The sequence below is a fragment of the Papaver somniferum genome, unplaced genomic scaffold, assembly GCF_003573695.1.
Source record: "Papaver somniferum cultivar HN1 unplaced genomic scaffold, ASM357369v1 unplaced-scaffold_21, whole genome shotgun sequence".
NCBI classification, from domain to species: domain Eukaryota; kingdom Viridiplantae; phylum Streptophyta; class Magnoliopsida; order Ranunculales; family Papaveraceae; genus Papaver; species Papaver somniferum.
The window spans coordinates 2,040,469-2,057,460 of record NW_020631041.1 but is presented as its reverse complement, the minus strand read 5'-3'; the positions used below and the strand labels follow the sequence as shown (position 1 = coordinate 2,057,460).

General features: G+C 35.3%; 1 protein-coding gene across 1 annotated transcript; it reads left to right on the top strand.

The window, feature by feature from the left end:
* Positions 1-12,300: 12,300 nt before the first annotated feature.
* On the top strand, positions 12,301-13,451 carry LOC113340146. Its single transcript, XM_026585350.1, has 2 exons — positions 12,301-12,393; positions 12,586-13,451. Exon 2 carries the CDS (start codon positions 12,882-12,884, stop codon positions 13,449-13,451), a length of 570 nt encoding a protein of 189 aa, XP_026441135.1. The 5' UTR covers positions 12,301-12,393; positions 12,586-12,881.
* The last annotated feature ends 3,541 nt before the right edge of the window (positions 13,452-16,992 follow it).

Genomic DNA, 16,992 nt, shown 5'->3' with positions numbered 1-16,992 from the left:
CTATTTCTCCCAACGGTCTTGCACTTCAACTAGCACCGCTCGACTTCAAATGGTGTAAAACCAAACACAACTCTTCGACTGAACGTCATCGGAAAGAATCAAAAGATCACAAACTATCTAGCTTTTCCATCAGAAACAGTACGAGAGAAACTCCAGAAAACATTTGTTCTACCCGGCACAATGCCATACTCAACACAGAAAAACAAAGCCTACAAACTGTCTCGAAAAACTTCTTCTTATATAAAAAATAAGAAACCATAGATCCACCATGACTAATATCACATCTCATCCAACGATCAATGTCTTACAACTATTTGTAGCCACATGCTTCAGATACTAAGACTGAATATCAAACTCTTCACTTCTGAAACATATCAAACCTTGGCCAACGGAAAATACTTCCAAAACGAAAGGTACTACGAGATTTCCCAAAATCCTTATTGTAATAAAAAACTAAGGCAGAACGAGTATGAATTCATCTTCACATTCTTCAACTTCGGGTTAAAGATAAACAACAACATGATCCAACTGAAGACGATTGATAACCAAATTATTGTTTCCCTTGGTTCGGAACAATAATGATACTTTGACATGATGATATTACATCTTTACTTCCACCAACAAACAAACCAATATTTGTATCCCAACTACGATATTCTTGCCTTTTTGTGTCTTGCCAAGCAAACACCGATTAATTGAAAACAAATCTACGTAGTTTTTCAAATAGTTCACAAGAATATGGTACGAAGTATAGAGAATAAATAAACTTACTTGAAGCCATGCATATGGTTTACGCTCCAATAAATATCAATGTCAAATTTCCAATGTAAAGCACCACAAACATCAAGATAATACATCTTGACCATAAAGAATGCAGATCACCTAATATAATCACATTCTTTTAGAAGTACTCTTTACTTTGCTTCGTTCCTGAAACTGATGAAATAAAATCCCACATATAATTGAAAACATCAAACTCTGCATCTTCGTAAGATGTAACACCAAATCCTTGAATACTTGATGAAACCAAATCCTTAGTCTTCAAAACTACCAACCAGAAAACCCAAAACTTCTCTCTTCGAAATCTTTTATCCAACCTAAATCTCTGATACCAATTGTTGGGGTTCATAGCCATCTATACATGCTAATATTAGAGAAAAAAAACTAACCAACAAGAAACACTTGATCTCTCGGATTGCTCCATGTACCTCACTACGATCTAGAATAAGAAGAAGAGAAAGAGAACCAAACAGATGCAAACCATAAACAAAACAACAAGAAATAAAGTACTCACGGATTTAACGTGGTTCAACAATATGCACAATGTGTGAATATTGTCTACATCCACCAAACGACTACGATCTCTTTATCCATTATAGAAAAAATTGAGAGTTACACATCTTGATTGACTAATCAACCCATCGACTCACCACATCCGTGACCGAACACAATAACTCTCACAAGCACCCTATAAAATCCAAAGTAGTGTCTTCACCCATACATGATAACATTACCTACTACAACGAGACGATCATACCTGCACACCCTGACATAGATTACCATGCACTCCTTCAGCTCAACACCAATAATCTAATCCAGCACCCCCAAGATGATCTTCTCCTCAACAAGATGTCTTACCAACATCTCCATATAAATACTCCATAACTACATATCTTTCAACATTGATAAGCATTCCATAAGAATCCTATTATTGGGGCTGTAGGAGAGAGAGATTTTGGGTGCTTAAAATGATAGTTAAAACCAAATCATGGATAGGGGGAACCTCATCCATACGAAAAGTCCAATTTATCCTTATGCATAAATAAATCAAAATCACACTATTCATTAAAAAAAACTAAATTAATTATCTTCTCCTTCTCCTTCTCTTCCCATTCATCAAATGTAATGAAAATGATGATCATGATTTCAAATAAACTAAAACTACTATCTTCTCATTCTTCTTGTTTACAAAACATGATGAATATGATGATCATGATATCACCATGATAATGATGATCACAAAACTGTTATCTTCTCCCTTTTCTCTTCTCATTCATAAATCACGATGAAGATCATGATCATAATTTCATCATGATCAAACTGATGATCCTAAAAATAAAAAATAAAGGAAACCAATTATTTATTTTTTCTTGTGAATGACTAAGAAATCTAATTCGATTAAATTCGGGTAAAAAAAGTTAAGTTTCTGTAATTGTTTACGGCTGGGAGTTCTTATTTTCCCAATCGTAAATCTCATACTACGGGTAGAAAAATAGAATTTCTAGACTTCGAATAGGTATACAGTTGGGAATATGTTATTTCCCAACCGTAATTAGTTGTTTACGAATAGGATTTCCTAGCCATCGTAAGTAATTCTGATAATCACAGGAAAAAAAAACAGAGGTCTGCTTTCGGCTAGGTTTTTCCAGCCGTTGTAGTACAATTGTCCGGGTCTCCAAGTCGAAATTATCAATTACGGCTAGGAAAAACTAGCCGTAACTTGTTCTGATAATAAGAAGAAAAAAAATCACATGTTGAGGATGAAAACCGGCTCGATTTTCCCAGCCGCATTTGAACTTACGACTCGTACGTCCCAGCCGTAAATGGTTTTGATAATTAAAATATATAACATATAGGTCGACAAGGTTTTCCTAGACGAGATTGCTTACGGCTGGGTTTTCCCAACCGTATATTGTTGAATTGCGGCTGGGATGTAATGTTATGCCAGCCGTATACAGTATTTTCGGCTGGAAGTTCATCATTTCCCAGCCGAGTAAGTGTCGGTTGCGGCCAAAGTAGTTAATATCGTGTATCGGTATCGTATCGCCCGGGTTCGATACACCTATACAAAAGATTACATCGGTTTTTATCGGTGATACATCATTAAATTAAAATTTTAAATATTTATAAATGTTTCAATCTGAAAAATTTGGTGTCATATGATTAATTCTCATGATCAATAGCTTCACAATACAAATTCAATCCCATTACACTATCAATTCCCAGTAATTCCCCCTTAATTTTCACCATTGAATCAAGAACAACTCATATTTCAGATGACCACGTCGTTGATACTAACCTAAATTGAGGACGCTGAAGATACAAGCGTCAACGATAATAAATTCTTATTTGATAAATCTTTTTAGAAAAAAGAGAATGAGCAATGAAGAACCATAGTTTTTCAAGGATAAGAAACTCATTAAGAAAAATGAAATGGTTGGAATTTTCTTTAATAAAGCGGTTTTCAAGGGTACAAAAGAAGAAGATCATTATGGGAAAGGCTTATGTTTTCAAATAGATCTGAATAATTTATTCTAATAAATTATCCTTATGATATAATCAGTGTCTCGGTGAACCTGATATATCAGTTCGTATCGGCGGATATGAGCTTTTTCATCGTTTAATCATTGTATCAATGATATTTAAGATATCTTAAAGGTTTTTTCCGATACGCGATAAAAACCGATAATATCGGGCGATACAAACGATATTGAATACCTTGGTTGCGGTTGGGATTTGATGTTTTCCCAGCCGAAACTACAAAAAACTCAGATTTTTAATGGATTCTTTCTGATTTGAATCAACAAAATCCTCCATATATATAGGGTTATTCGTAGTAATTTAAGGATATGTTTCACCATATAAGGTGGTTGATTTTCAAAAAAGTTAAAAAAAATCCTCAGAATCCTCCACTAATCAAACAAAAAAGAAAAGAGAAAAAAAAATTTGATGAAAAAGAGTTTTTTGATTTTCATAAAATTAGTAAAATGATTAATCCTAATTCATATACTAATCATAATTAATTTAGGTAATTTAGGTAATTTTCCTAATTAACACTAATTCAATTGAGGGTATATTAATCATTGACAAAATAATAGGATAAGGGGTTATTGAATTTGTTATTTCATGACCCAATAAATCCCCCAAAATCCTATGGATTTCAAGCCCCAATAATAGGATTCTTCCATAAGCACCATAATGATGTACTCCTTCCACCATTATTGGTCTCTCACATCCACCTCAAAAGGTAGGATGAATTTCTTACATCTCTAATAAGAATTTCTTTGAGAATTCCATGAATAAACTAATAACCTAAACCTCCTTATATAGGAATCACAAACTTATCTTACAAAAATAGAGTTTCCTTAACTTGGCTATTAAGTTCCTAGTCTTTAGGAATAAATAAACCAAATAAATCACCTGCCAAAGTTTTGGTTTATCTCAAACCCAAAATTCCACCGACCCAAAAATAAGTTTGACTTATTTCAAACTTAACTCATGGATTAAGCATACGTGTTTGAAGTTTAACATAAACTTAGGGGGTGTATTGGATCAGGATTTATCTAGATAAAATTAGATATTAGTTTTACCCGAATCTAGTTGATTTATAATATTTCTTACAGAATCTTTAAGATTTTTATAGATATATGATTCTGGTTTATAATGAATTGTGAATCTGGAGAGAGCGGAACTGCAGGTTGTTTAACAACAAAAGTCGGTCTTTAGATCAGTTGATTGTGAATGTCAAATATACTCCGTTTAATTGGTCTTTGCATACTAAAATTTTTGAAGGCTACTCTTTGAGTACACTCATTTGTAATTGGGAAGCTGTGATTGGCAACAACTGAAATTTTTGTACCTCCTAACATTCATTATTTTGATGAGTGTTAGTTTTTCAATTTAATTAGCCCTTTTCTTATCAAAAAAGAAAATGAATTTTCCTAGAAGTATTTAGATTTTAGAAATTGAAGTATATTACCAGTTAGTATATATATTTGAAACCAAGATCGTCATATGATTCCCTTAAAAAAAATCAAAAAGTTCAGGTGGTGGTGGGCGGTGGTGGTTGGTGTGTGTGATGTGGTGGGTGGCGGTGATGGTTAGTGGTGACGGTGATGGTCGGTGGTGGTGGTGGTGGTAGTGGGCGTGGGTGCTGGTGGTTGGTGTGTGGCAGTGATGGTTGGTGGTGGCGGCGGCGGTCGACGATGATGGTTGTGCTGGTGTTGGTTGGTGGTGTGTGGTGGTGGTGGTGGTTTGTAATGATGGTGGTGGAAAAACATAGAATGTTCTGATAAAAAACAAATTGTCCATAAGAATCCATGAACTCTTGCGGTTTGGGTTAAGATTGATATGAGATAATAACATACATATTTTTCCTACAAATATCCATAAGAATCCATATATATCTTGTTCGTTAACTATCCTAAGAAATCTTAAATAAATTGAATATCTAGGATATTTGTGGAATCTAAAACAATCATAATTGAATATCATGGATATTTAATGATTCCTTACATATCCTAATTGAATACGAGTTTTTAGGATTGTTAAGTATCCATATAAATCCTAATTCAATACATCCCCATAAGACAGATAAACTATAAAGAAACACGTATGTAACAAGCACAATTACGTGTCCATGAAGAAAAGTCAAACGCAAAAGTGCAGACGAATAGTCTATTCTAGAGCTGGAAAACCATCCAAAAACCCGCGGGTTGGCCCGGTCCGTCTCGTGAAAACCCGCATCCGTCCCGGATGGTTCCTAAACAAGACGGGCGCGGGTTGGAGAATTAGCGGCTTGTGAAGGAACGGGTTAACCCGACCCGTACTGTGAAACCCGCAGTTGTACCCGTAAACCCGTAATTCCATTCCCCACATCCATATATATTATTTAGGTCGCGTGTCACACACTATAACGTGTTACGTGTCTTCCCAATTCCCTCTCATATAAAAGCGAAAAAAAACCTAGCGCAGCAGCAGCATTCCTTTTCTTTCTTCTTCCTCTTTTTTTCTTCTTCTTCTTCATACTTCCCTGAGTCCTGACGGACAAAACAACAGATTGAAAAAGCGTTAGATCTAAAGTTCTAAGGAAGGTACTTTGATCTAAAGATTAAAGGCAGGCAGGTAATCAGATTCTCCTCTTTATTTTCTTCTTCTAGGGTTTTACATAGGAATTCTGAGAAATCTTTAGTGTTCTTAGGACTGTTTTGATTCGTGAAGATTGGAAAACACTTCTTGAATACATGTGTTCTTAATTTCATGATGTTTGTGTTATTTCCGCGCAAAAAAAAAAAAAGGTTTTTTTGCTTGGATTTTTTATGTTGTTTCATATTTGTATCATTACTCATTAGTATGCTTTACAGAGATTTAGGGGATTTGTTTGTTAGATGCAACTTGCAAGAATGATACTTGTTTCGGTTTGTAATAAATGTTAAACTTGTTGAGTTTTGAATCTGGCACTTAGATTGAATTGGATACTAGCTAATTAGGGGTGCAGAAGCATTGGTATTTGGTGATTTTCAATTAGCTCTAATTAGTCACTCTCTCTGATGTGTTTAGCTCTAATTTTGTGCTATTGTTTTGGGTTACTTGCAAATCCATGTACTGTAATAGTTTTGTTGGAATTTCTTTACATGTATGATGTACCTTGTTACTTGTAATTTGCAAATGATATGTTTTGCTTTGCTTATACTTTTTGTTAATGTATTTTTCACGTTTCTGAATGACTCTTTGACCTATTCTTTTTGGCTCCATCCACTCCAGGATGTCAAGTGTACAAGAAAAGGACCATTATAACGATGTTATGAGTAGTGACGGTGAGGAGGATGATGATGTTGAGATGCTAGATTCTGTGAATGAGGATGCAACTGTTGGTTGTGCACCTGCACCAGTTTCACTTGGAAAGAAACATAAACTTAGATCCCAAGTTTGGGAATTTTTTAAACTCGTTAAATATAAAGATGGAACAAAGAAGGGAGTGTGTAAGGCTTGTAATGCATGATATAAATATGAAAGCCAAAAAGGTGGAACCTCAGCCATGAAAAGGCATAAGTGCCCTAGCTAACCGTCAGTCTCAGGACGTAGGGCAAATGATATTATCTGCAAAGAATGGCCAGGTGTCTACTCGCGTACGCAAAGTTGATCAGATGAAATTAAGGGATCTGTTTTCAGCATTACTCATTGCAAGAAATGTTCCATTTGCTTTGGTGGAGTGGAAAGAATTTAGGGATATATGTGCTTATTTAAATGAGGATGCTAAACCAATATCAAGGAATACTGGGAAAGCCGTTGTAGTAAAGAAACATAAAGCACAAAAAGAAGTTATTCGCAATAGATTGAAACTTGCTCCAGGTATGATTCAAAATTTCAAATCCTAATGACCCATATGTTTTGTTTAATACTTTTATGTATGAGTAATTTATTAATATGATGTGCTAATATGTATGACTTACCCTTACAGGTAGGATATGTCTAACATCAGACATGTGGACTTCTGTAATGACTACTGGATATATAAGCTTAACTGCGCACTATCTTGATCAAGATTGGGTGTTGCAAAAGAAGCTTCTGAATTTCTGTCCCCTTCCACCACCTCATACAGGTAAAGCACTTACTTCTATTTCTTTATCTTTAATATAAATTCTTGTTAACTTTTCTCCTTTCTACTACCTCAAACAGATGAACACCTTTCTGCTAAGTTATTTGCAATGATAGAAGATTGGGGAAATGAAAACAAGGTATCCAACATCACCTTGGATAATGCTGCAAATAACGGAGCATGTGCTGTAATTATGAAGAGTAGACTTGTTGCAAAGAAGATCTTGTTGAACGATGAAAAATTCTTTCATGTGCGTTGTTGTGCTCATATCTTAGCTCTTATTGTAAAGAAGGACTTAAGAAGATTGATCCAGCCGTGCTTAAGATAAGATTGTCAGTGAAGTCCCTTAAAAAGTCCCAAGTAAGAAAACAAAAGTTCTTGGACATTGTTGATACTTTAGGAATGTCTGGAATAAAAATGGGTATTCATCAAGACGTAAAGACAAGGTGGGATTCCACTAATCCACTTCTATTCTGTTATAACTTATAAAGTTAGATAATTGTATTAAAGTTTATTATATACTCACTGAATATTTGTTTTATACAGGTGGAATTCAACTTATCTTATGTTAGATAGTTGTATCCTGTATAAGCCAGTTTTCTCTCATTTGAAGTTGGTAGATTCAGACTATGAAGACTGTCCAACTGATGAAGAATGGGAACAAATTGAAGTAGTCACAAAGTTTCTCAAGTTGTTTCATGATCTCACAAAGATATTTTCTGGTAGTAAGTATCCTACTTCCAATCTGTATTTTGAAAGAATTTGTCAAGTTCAGATGTTACTAAAGAAAGAAAGCAGAAATGATATTGAATTCATTAGGAACATGGTAAAAGAAATGCAAGCAAAATTTGATAGTTATTGGAAGGAGTTGAGTCCTATATTGGCTATGGCAGTTGTGTTAGATCTTAGATCGAAAATGAATTTTGTGAAATTTACTTACTCCAAGTTGTATCCTGAGGTGAGAGAATTAGAACGTGAAGTTAATAAAGTGCGTAGTAATATGACAGCACTTTTTAATGAGTATTACACCTTGTCAAGTTCAACAGCTTCCAACAGTTGTGCAACTCAAAATTTGGGTATTCAAAATGGTGGGAATTCTGCTGCCAAAGAAGGGAGTGATTTTTTTCAGGTAATTTTAAAGCTTACTTAACTCTAATTCATTTAGTGGTGCCCAGTTATATTGCGAAGATTTTAGTCTTTTGAATTATTGCTTTTCATCTTAAAAACCTTGTAGTAGAATACTGTTTGTCTTTTGAATTACTGTCAACTGTGGATGTAGTATGTGATGGTGTTAGCTTGTTTCTAAGACTTTTAAGACTCATATATTCATAGTTCACTCACTTCAGGTTGTTTCATGCAGGAATATGTTGCAACACAGGAACGTGGTGGTGATGTACTAACTGACTTGTCAGAGTTAGATGAATATCTTGGCGAGTCGTACAGAGGTTGTCTAAATTCACCACTCGACATCCTAAACTATTTTAAGAACCATGAACAACGATTTCCAGTACTTTCAAGAATGGCAGGGGATATTTTGTCAATTCCTATTTCAACTGTCGCTTCAGAATCTGCATTTAGCATTGGAGGAAGGGTAATTGATCGATTTCGCAGTTCCTTATTACCTGAAAATGCTGAGGCGTTGGTAACAACTCGTGATTGGGAATATGGAATTGGTAAGCAAATCAGTAATATTTTTTTTAGTTGAATGTCTAAATCTTATATATAATATTGGTTGTTTTTAATCATGTAGGAAAAGAAGATATGGATGAGAACAATGGGATTATTGAAGAAGATGTATTAGGATTTGAACATGATGCAGTGGAGGATGGGGCAGTGGAGGATGTGGAGGAAGTAAGTTCTTATGCGTCTAATTAGTATGCGTACTTCTTCAATATAAAGCGGGGTAATTATGCAAATTCCATGTTTTTGACTCGAATCTTTTATTTTGTTTGGTTTATTTTTTCTTGAAATTACAGATTCATATTGAATAGTTGGAGCAACTCAAAGATAGACATGGAATATGAGAATGTTTTTTGGACAGACAGTTATTTATCACTTACCAGTGTCTCCAAATATTGCATAGAAAAGATATTGGAGATGTTTTTTTGGACAGTTAACACTTTTTTTGATTAACCACACAATATATATTTTGTGCAGGAAGTGGTTAATATCTTTATTGTCGCACTTGGTGATACAAAATTACAAATTACAAACAATGGTATTACTACAGTCTCGGAGGTTTTTTTTCTTTGTTGAAAATATCATCATGAACTGATGAAGTACTGTAACTAAAATATTAAATTACTAATGACTAGTATTTGTGTTCCTTTAATCCTTTAAATGCAAAATTAGTTTAGTTTTGCAATTTTGAGTTTTTGAATTCAAATATCAAATGAATTAGATGAAATGATGAATGTTAAGTTAAGTACTTAGGTTGTAGGGAATGAGCTTTACATGGCCTGAATGTGGCCGGAAATAGCCCAGAAATCGATTTCTGGCGAGTTGACTCAACAAAAACCAGCTAACCCGTGAGCCCCCTTGAACCCGCAAGCTTTACCCGGGACGGGCACGGGTTGGAGAAATGACCACCCGTGAAGAATTTCAACCCGCAAGCTTAGGCTTGTATTAACCCGTAACTCGCGGGTTGGTCACAAGCCAGCCCCGGCCCGCCCATTTGCCAGCTCTAGTCTATTCCCCGTGTTCGCAAAAAGCTCAACAAACTTAAAAGAGTATCTCTAAATAGGCCTTACAGTATTTACAATTTATTTGGGGGGCTGACAATGGATTTTTTTCCAAAAACTAAAGGATTTAACAATGATTAGGGGAGATTTTCAATATTTTAGGGGAGGCGGCCGCCACCCCTGTTCAATACACAGCTCCGTCCCTGGACTCTGGAATAATATTCGATGTCAGCCGATGTTCCGCCATTAGTGTCAACCTTTTCAATGATTCACAAGTAAATAGATGTTCAACCATTTTTCTCCCACCCAGGTAACAAATCTTCAACATTAGCACTGACAACAGCACGTATCCATTTATCATGAGGAATTGAGTAATCATGCCACCTACTAAATGTATTTTTATTCAAATGAAAACGTTGAATATCGTATAGTTCATTATTACGGTGTTTTAATACCTTGTTGACTACATTAACCATAGCGTTTCGATTAACATTAGGGTTCCGATCAGAATACAATTCCTTTGTACAATCGAAGTTTAAAGTTGGTAAAGAAATCCAGACATACCTCCATCGTTTCGACAAAACACAAGTTCGAACAGCATAAATCATGTCAATGAAAGAAAGTATGAAATGAATCAATTCATTTGGTAACTTACTGATCTTGTCTTCGTCACTCGATGATTCCCCGCCTCTTTTTCCCATCGTAGCAAAAGATGGCACTTGCTGTGCTGTGTAAAGAGTTGGATGAGAAAATTTCGAAGTTCCGACTTCGAGGTTTTGATATGTTTTTAATTAGGGTTTTTAAGGGTCTTATATTCAACAAACAAACGGACGGTGGTAAACTGTAATGTCCCTGACAGCCACACCACCCTAAAGGGAGCCACGGGGTTAGCTAAGGGACACTTTAAAGATTTTCTCTCGTGCGCGGACAGGAGTTTCGAAAAAACAAAATTTGACACTGACGGACCTAAGCAGTATGCTATGCGAGACCAAGGCTATTAGCTCGGGCTGGAAAAAGAATTAAGATTTCTTGGGTCCGTCCTTGAAATTTGACGACGTCATCACTGCAATTCCTTATGTGACTTGGACATTTTCCAACTACTGCGTGAACTAGAGGTTCATTTTCAGTGGATACGCACGCTTTGCGACAAAATATCGAAGTTTCTTCGTCAAAGTTACCTACTTACCTTTGTCTGCTCTTAATTCAATTAAAGAAGAATAAACTGCATGCTATACTGCTATATATAGTTTTTTTCAATTTTCAAGAGTATATATAGTTTCACTCATGAGTTGATGGCATCAATCATTTTTTTCTTGATCGGAAAAACATATCAAGAAAAAGCCATCAGAAATGGCTAAAAAGTACATGGAGAGGACACCATAAGAACTCCAAAACAAAACCCCAAAAACAGTGATCACCATACCGAGTCATGCTCTTCAGTGTAAGTAAGTTATTTTCCTGTTCATCCGCAAAGAAGAAACATCACCATGGAAGCAATAACAATAACATTGTGGTTCTAGATCATCGGGACGATTTTGTTGCTTAACGGACGGCAGAAGGAACACCTCCATGCTAACAATGACCGTAACTTGGTTGTCCCGTATGGTGGCGATGCACCTCCAAATGTTGGTGGCGGCTATTTTGAGTGGTTTCCGGATTTGTTGGATATTGGTGGTGGTGGATGCGGTGGGGAAACCCTCAGTAAGTTTTTCTTCAGCCACTTGTGAAGTTTTAGATTTACATTGATTATTAGTTAAATTTTTAATGTGGAGAAGTCGAGAAGAGCTTGTTCTTTATCTCAACCATGGGGATCCTCCATGAATCAATATCATATTGACCAGTTTTTAATTCCGTGTCTACTACGAAAGTCTTAAGATTAATTAGTCAGGATGTGAAAGAAGGAAGAAGATACAGGTATATTAATTGGATGTAAGGAGTGGTTAACAAGTTCCAAGCCCTAATCCGTCTGTATCATCCGAATCCGCCCGTAAAACTATTGCTCCCAGCTAAACTAGATTTAGGGTACATATATCAGGCTTAGACTTGTTTAATATGGAAAATCATGAAGAAAGGTGCATATTTTGGACCACATGTAGGTAAAGATATCTAATTAATTCGTGTTTCGAATCTTGAGAATCCTAATAATTAATGCCAGAGCGCATGGACCCTAATTAAATTTTGATTACCGAAAAACCATCATAAATGCATCAATCAATCAAATAAAAATGCAAAAGATGAAAATGGGTAGTTCCTCGACGACGATAGTCATGGCTCTGGCCTTATGTTTAATGCTTCTTGGTGGTTTCTCAGGTGAAGCAGCAGGAAGGATTAATGGTTAGTTTATATACTTGGTATTAAGAATCTTATATTCTAACAATCAATATCGTTTTTCTCTAATTTAATCATAAACAAGTGTAATATACACCAGGGTGAATTTTTTGTGTTTTTGAAATGTTGTGAAAGATATATAAAATATAACTAATGACAATTAGCTAATGCATGAATGATGCTTGTGCCGTTATGCAGATGGTGTGGAAAGTACAGCACATATGTTGATGGAGTGTTCTTTCTCAAGAGAAATACAGCTATCAATTCCTGGAGCAAGAAGAAGCGTACAAGGAGCTAATAATTCCATTTTTGATTGGATCCAAAGCTGGTTTGAGGATGATATGAATAAAAGATAAAGACTGGACAACTAAGATGGCAAATATGGTCTAGGAGATTTGGAAGGCAAGATGTCGAAATGTGTTTGACAATATCACGCCAAACCACATCACAGTGATAAGAAATATTCACAGCTTAATTCGACCACTGGCAGGAAAATGAGAAAGATGAATGTCTGTGAAAACAGGACAGACATAAGCAATATCCCAGTTCAAACTAATTGGATACCACCTGAAAGTCCATTCTATTCAATATGTTGTGATGCAGCTTTTAAAAAAACTGATTTGAACCACTCTGGCATTGGACTAATCCTCCGAAATTTTGCAGGGCAATTTGAACAAGCTCAATGCACCTATGCAGACAGACACCTGAATGCGGAGCAAGTTGAATGCGAGGGACTGCTGAAAGCTATAGAGTGGGCAAAAGAGTTACATCTGCAGCATGGATGCTTGGAACTTGATGTGCAAGCTGTGGTAGAAGCAGTGACTCAAGACTTGGAAAAGGTAGCTTGGGAGAATCAATCCATTGTTTTACAGATTAGGTCTAAACTTTGGCATCATCCAACATGGAGATGCAAATTCATTAGGAGGAAAAATAACAAGCCAGCAGATAGCCTGGCAAAGCATTCTAGAATTTTCAAAGTTAGTAGGTCTTGGATGGGTTTACCACCAAATTTCATTGCTAATGTAATACAAGCAGAGGAAAACTCAGTACTTCTATTTCATTAAGCAATAAAATCTTTCTCTTTGCATCAAAAAAAAAAAAGATGGTGCAGCAGCAACACCAACAATATCAACAGACAAAATCAAAGGTTCATGCTTCCGCCAAGCAGACAGATGCCCAAGTGCGAAGGATTGTAATAGTTGTTGCACATCATTAGGTTACAACCCGGGCACTACCCTGCTAGATTTATGTTGTTGTTTAGAAAAATCACCATGAAGGTCTAATTTGATGACTTCATAATTAGCTATAATAAGTATTTGAAATCAAAAAAAAAAAAAAAAAACTTAATTTGATGAATGAAAAATTATTCAACTAGTTTAATATTCTCTATGGGATTATATTTTGTTGAATTTTACATCATTTTGAACAGAAATAATTTTTTTCCCTAAAAGTTAGAGTGAAATGAACTAAGTCAGTACTGAATCAATCTGACTCATAACACTGAGTCATTAAAATATATTCTACAACCAAACCAAAATATGAGTTCAATCTTGAAATTAAAGTTATCAGTCAGAAAATGATGAAACCACAACAAATATGAGTTAGGCTTCTGCCAAAGTGCAAGCCCTTGTAAATTGATTCCAATCCAAAAATCCAAATGGAAACAGCCTTATTTGTTATAGCCAATCAATTTATTTCGAAATCCTGAGAATCCTATAAATTAATGCCACAGATATCCCATGACATATTCCTAAAATTATAATGTTCGGTGTGGTGCAAGTCATACTCTTGAGTCATCCTAAGATTCTGAACCACCAAAGTAGTCATCATACCATCAGAGTAGCGATAACCTAATGGCCAATGAATCATCAGATTCTATGTCAAAGAAAAATATTCGTGCGGCAACAAAATCATCATGGTATCTTGAATAATCAACTTCAACCTCGATCCCATCCATATCTAATATCTTTAACCTCTCCAAGGACTTGTATATGACCTGTTTTACTCATTGCAACTACTGTAACTATATCACGATCTTTTTTGGTACTAGTAATTCGTGCACTTGTATCACGTTTGAAACATCCCTTTTCAGCATACCTATGTGGACCAAGATTGATCAGTGTAGAAAATCTGATATCAAAGACTTAATAAAAGAACACAGAACTAAACTCAAATAAACTTCTCTTAATTGATGTATTTCGACTCATGGCTCAACAACCTGTATATATGACTAACAAACTTGACCCTAAAGCAAAAAGACTTTCGTAACATAATCAAACTCTAACAAAGAAACTACTAGACAATTCTCACGTAAACAAACTCTTAAAACCAGTAATACTTGCAACCCAAGTAAACTTCTAAATACCGTACCACCGTATCAACAATACTTGTCGATCCATTCACATCGTGTCAACTGTACCAGTTGATCCAACCACATTCTGTCAACTCTCATAGTTGATCCATACTACTGTATCAACAACACTTGTTGATTCCTTTTGTTTTCTTCATAGTATCTTGGTTTATTCTTCAACATCCTCCCTTAAACCAAGATACTCTTTGCTAATCATTCCAAGCTTTCCACGCAAGTAAATGAAAATATTATACTTCAAAGACTTGGTGAAAATATCAGCCACTTGCTCTTCACTTTCAACAAACTCCACATCTATGTCCTTGTTACTGACAGTCTCTCTGATGTAATGATACTTAATATCAATGTGTTTACTTCTCCCATGAAGCACAGGATTCTTAGTTAGTGAAATTGTCGACTTACTATCACAAACTATTGTTGTTGGTGTTGTTTGTTCTTGAAACAATGACTTCATCATCATTCTTAACCATACAGCCTTTGTAACAAAGTTGCTAGCATCTATATACTCAGCTTATGTTGTAGATAATGCAACAACTTGTTGCTTTTTAGATGACCAAGAGAAAAAACCAGTTCTCAACTGAAAACCATAACCTGATGTACTTTTTCTACCTGATGTATCTCCAGCCCAATCACTATTAGTGAAACCAACCAACTTTGGATCTTCTGAGACAGTATAAAAGACTCCCATGCTTGTTGTTCCTTTTACGTACTTCAGAATGCGTTTTGCAGCTTGTAAATGTGATTTTCTAGGAGATTCCATAAACCTACTAACCAACCCAACTGCATACATGATATCAGGTCTTATAGCACTCAAATATCTTAAACATCCAACAAGACCTTTAAAGTCTGTTGAATTCACAAGCTCTCCTGATCCATCTTTTGTCAACTTCAGTCTCTCTTATACAGGTGTTAAAATTGGATTACAATTATCCATCTTGAAACGCTTCAAAATTCCTTCATCATACCTTTGTTGATTAATAAAAACTCCTCTTTCAGTTCGTTGTACTTCAATACCAAGAAAATATGACATCAAACAAAGATCTGTCATTTCAAACTCCTTCACCATATCCTCCCTGAATTCATTAATCATCTCAGAACTATTTCCAGTAAATATGAGACCATCCACATACAAACATACTATAATATGATTGCCAAGAGTACCAGCTTTCAAATATAGAGTATGCTCATGTGGACATCTTGTAAATCCTTTCTTAAGAAAATAAGAATTTATTCTTGTATACCAAGCTCTTGGTGCTTGTTTCAAACCATACAAATCTTTGTTTAGATTGTATACTTCATTCTCCTTCCCCTCCATAATGTAGCGAGTTGGTTGCTATACATAAACTTCTTCTTCCAATACTTCATTCAAGAATGCTGACTTCACATCCATCTGAAATATCTTCCAATGCTTTTGTGCAGCTAAAGCAATAATCATCCTTACTGTATCAAGTCTTGCAAGTGGTGCAAATATTTCTGAATAATCAACTCCTTGTCTCTGTCTATAGCCCTTAGCTACTAACCTTGCTTTCAGTCTTTCTATTTCACCATTTGACTTGTATTTTGTTTTGTAAACCCACTTAACACCAATAGGCTTCTTACCTGGTGGAAGTGTTGTTATTTCCCAAGTATTATTCTTCTCAATTTACTCTAATTCTTCATTCATGGATTGAATCCAACCTTGTTCTTTAGAAGCTTCTTCATAAGCTACAGGATCACAATCTCCAAATAGTGCAAAAGTCACTACTTCATCATCACTATCTTCATCATCTCTTGATACAACATAATCATTCAACCTAGCAGGTATGATATATTTTCTTCTTGGTCTTGTATTTTCTTGTTGTGTTATTGCTTCAGTTCTTGCTTCTTCATGTTGTTCTTCAACATTGTCTTGAGCTTGCACTTCTTTCTCAACTACAATTGGAACTGTTCTAACAACAGCAGGTGGATCAACATTCCTTGTTGATCCAATATTATATGGATCAACATCCCTTGTTGATCCATTTTTATGAGGATCAACATTGGTTGTTGATCCATTATTCCAATTCCATTGTGAATCTTCATCAAATATCACATCTCTACTTATAACTATCTTTCTAGTTTCTGGGTTATATAGCTTGTATCCTTTAATCACTAAACTGTAACCAACAAGAATACATTTTTCACTCTTATCATCCAGCTTATTTCTCAATTATTTTGGCACATGTGCATATGCAATGCACCCAAAAATTCTCAGATGT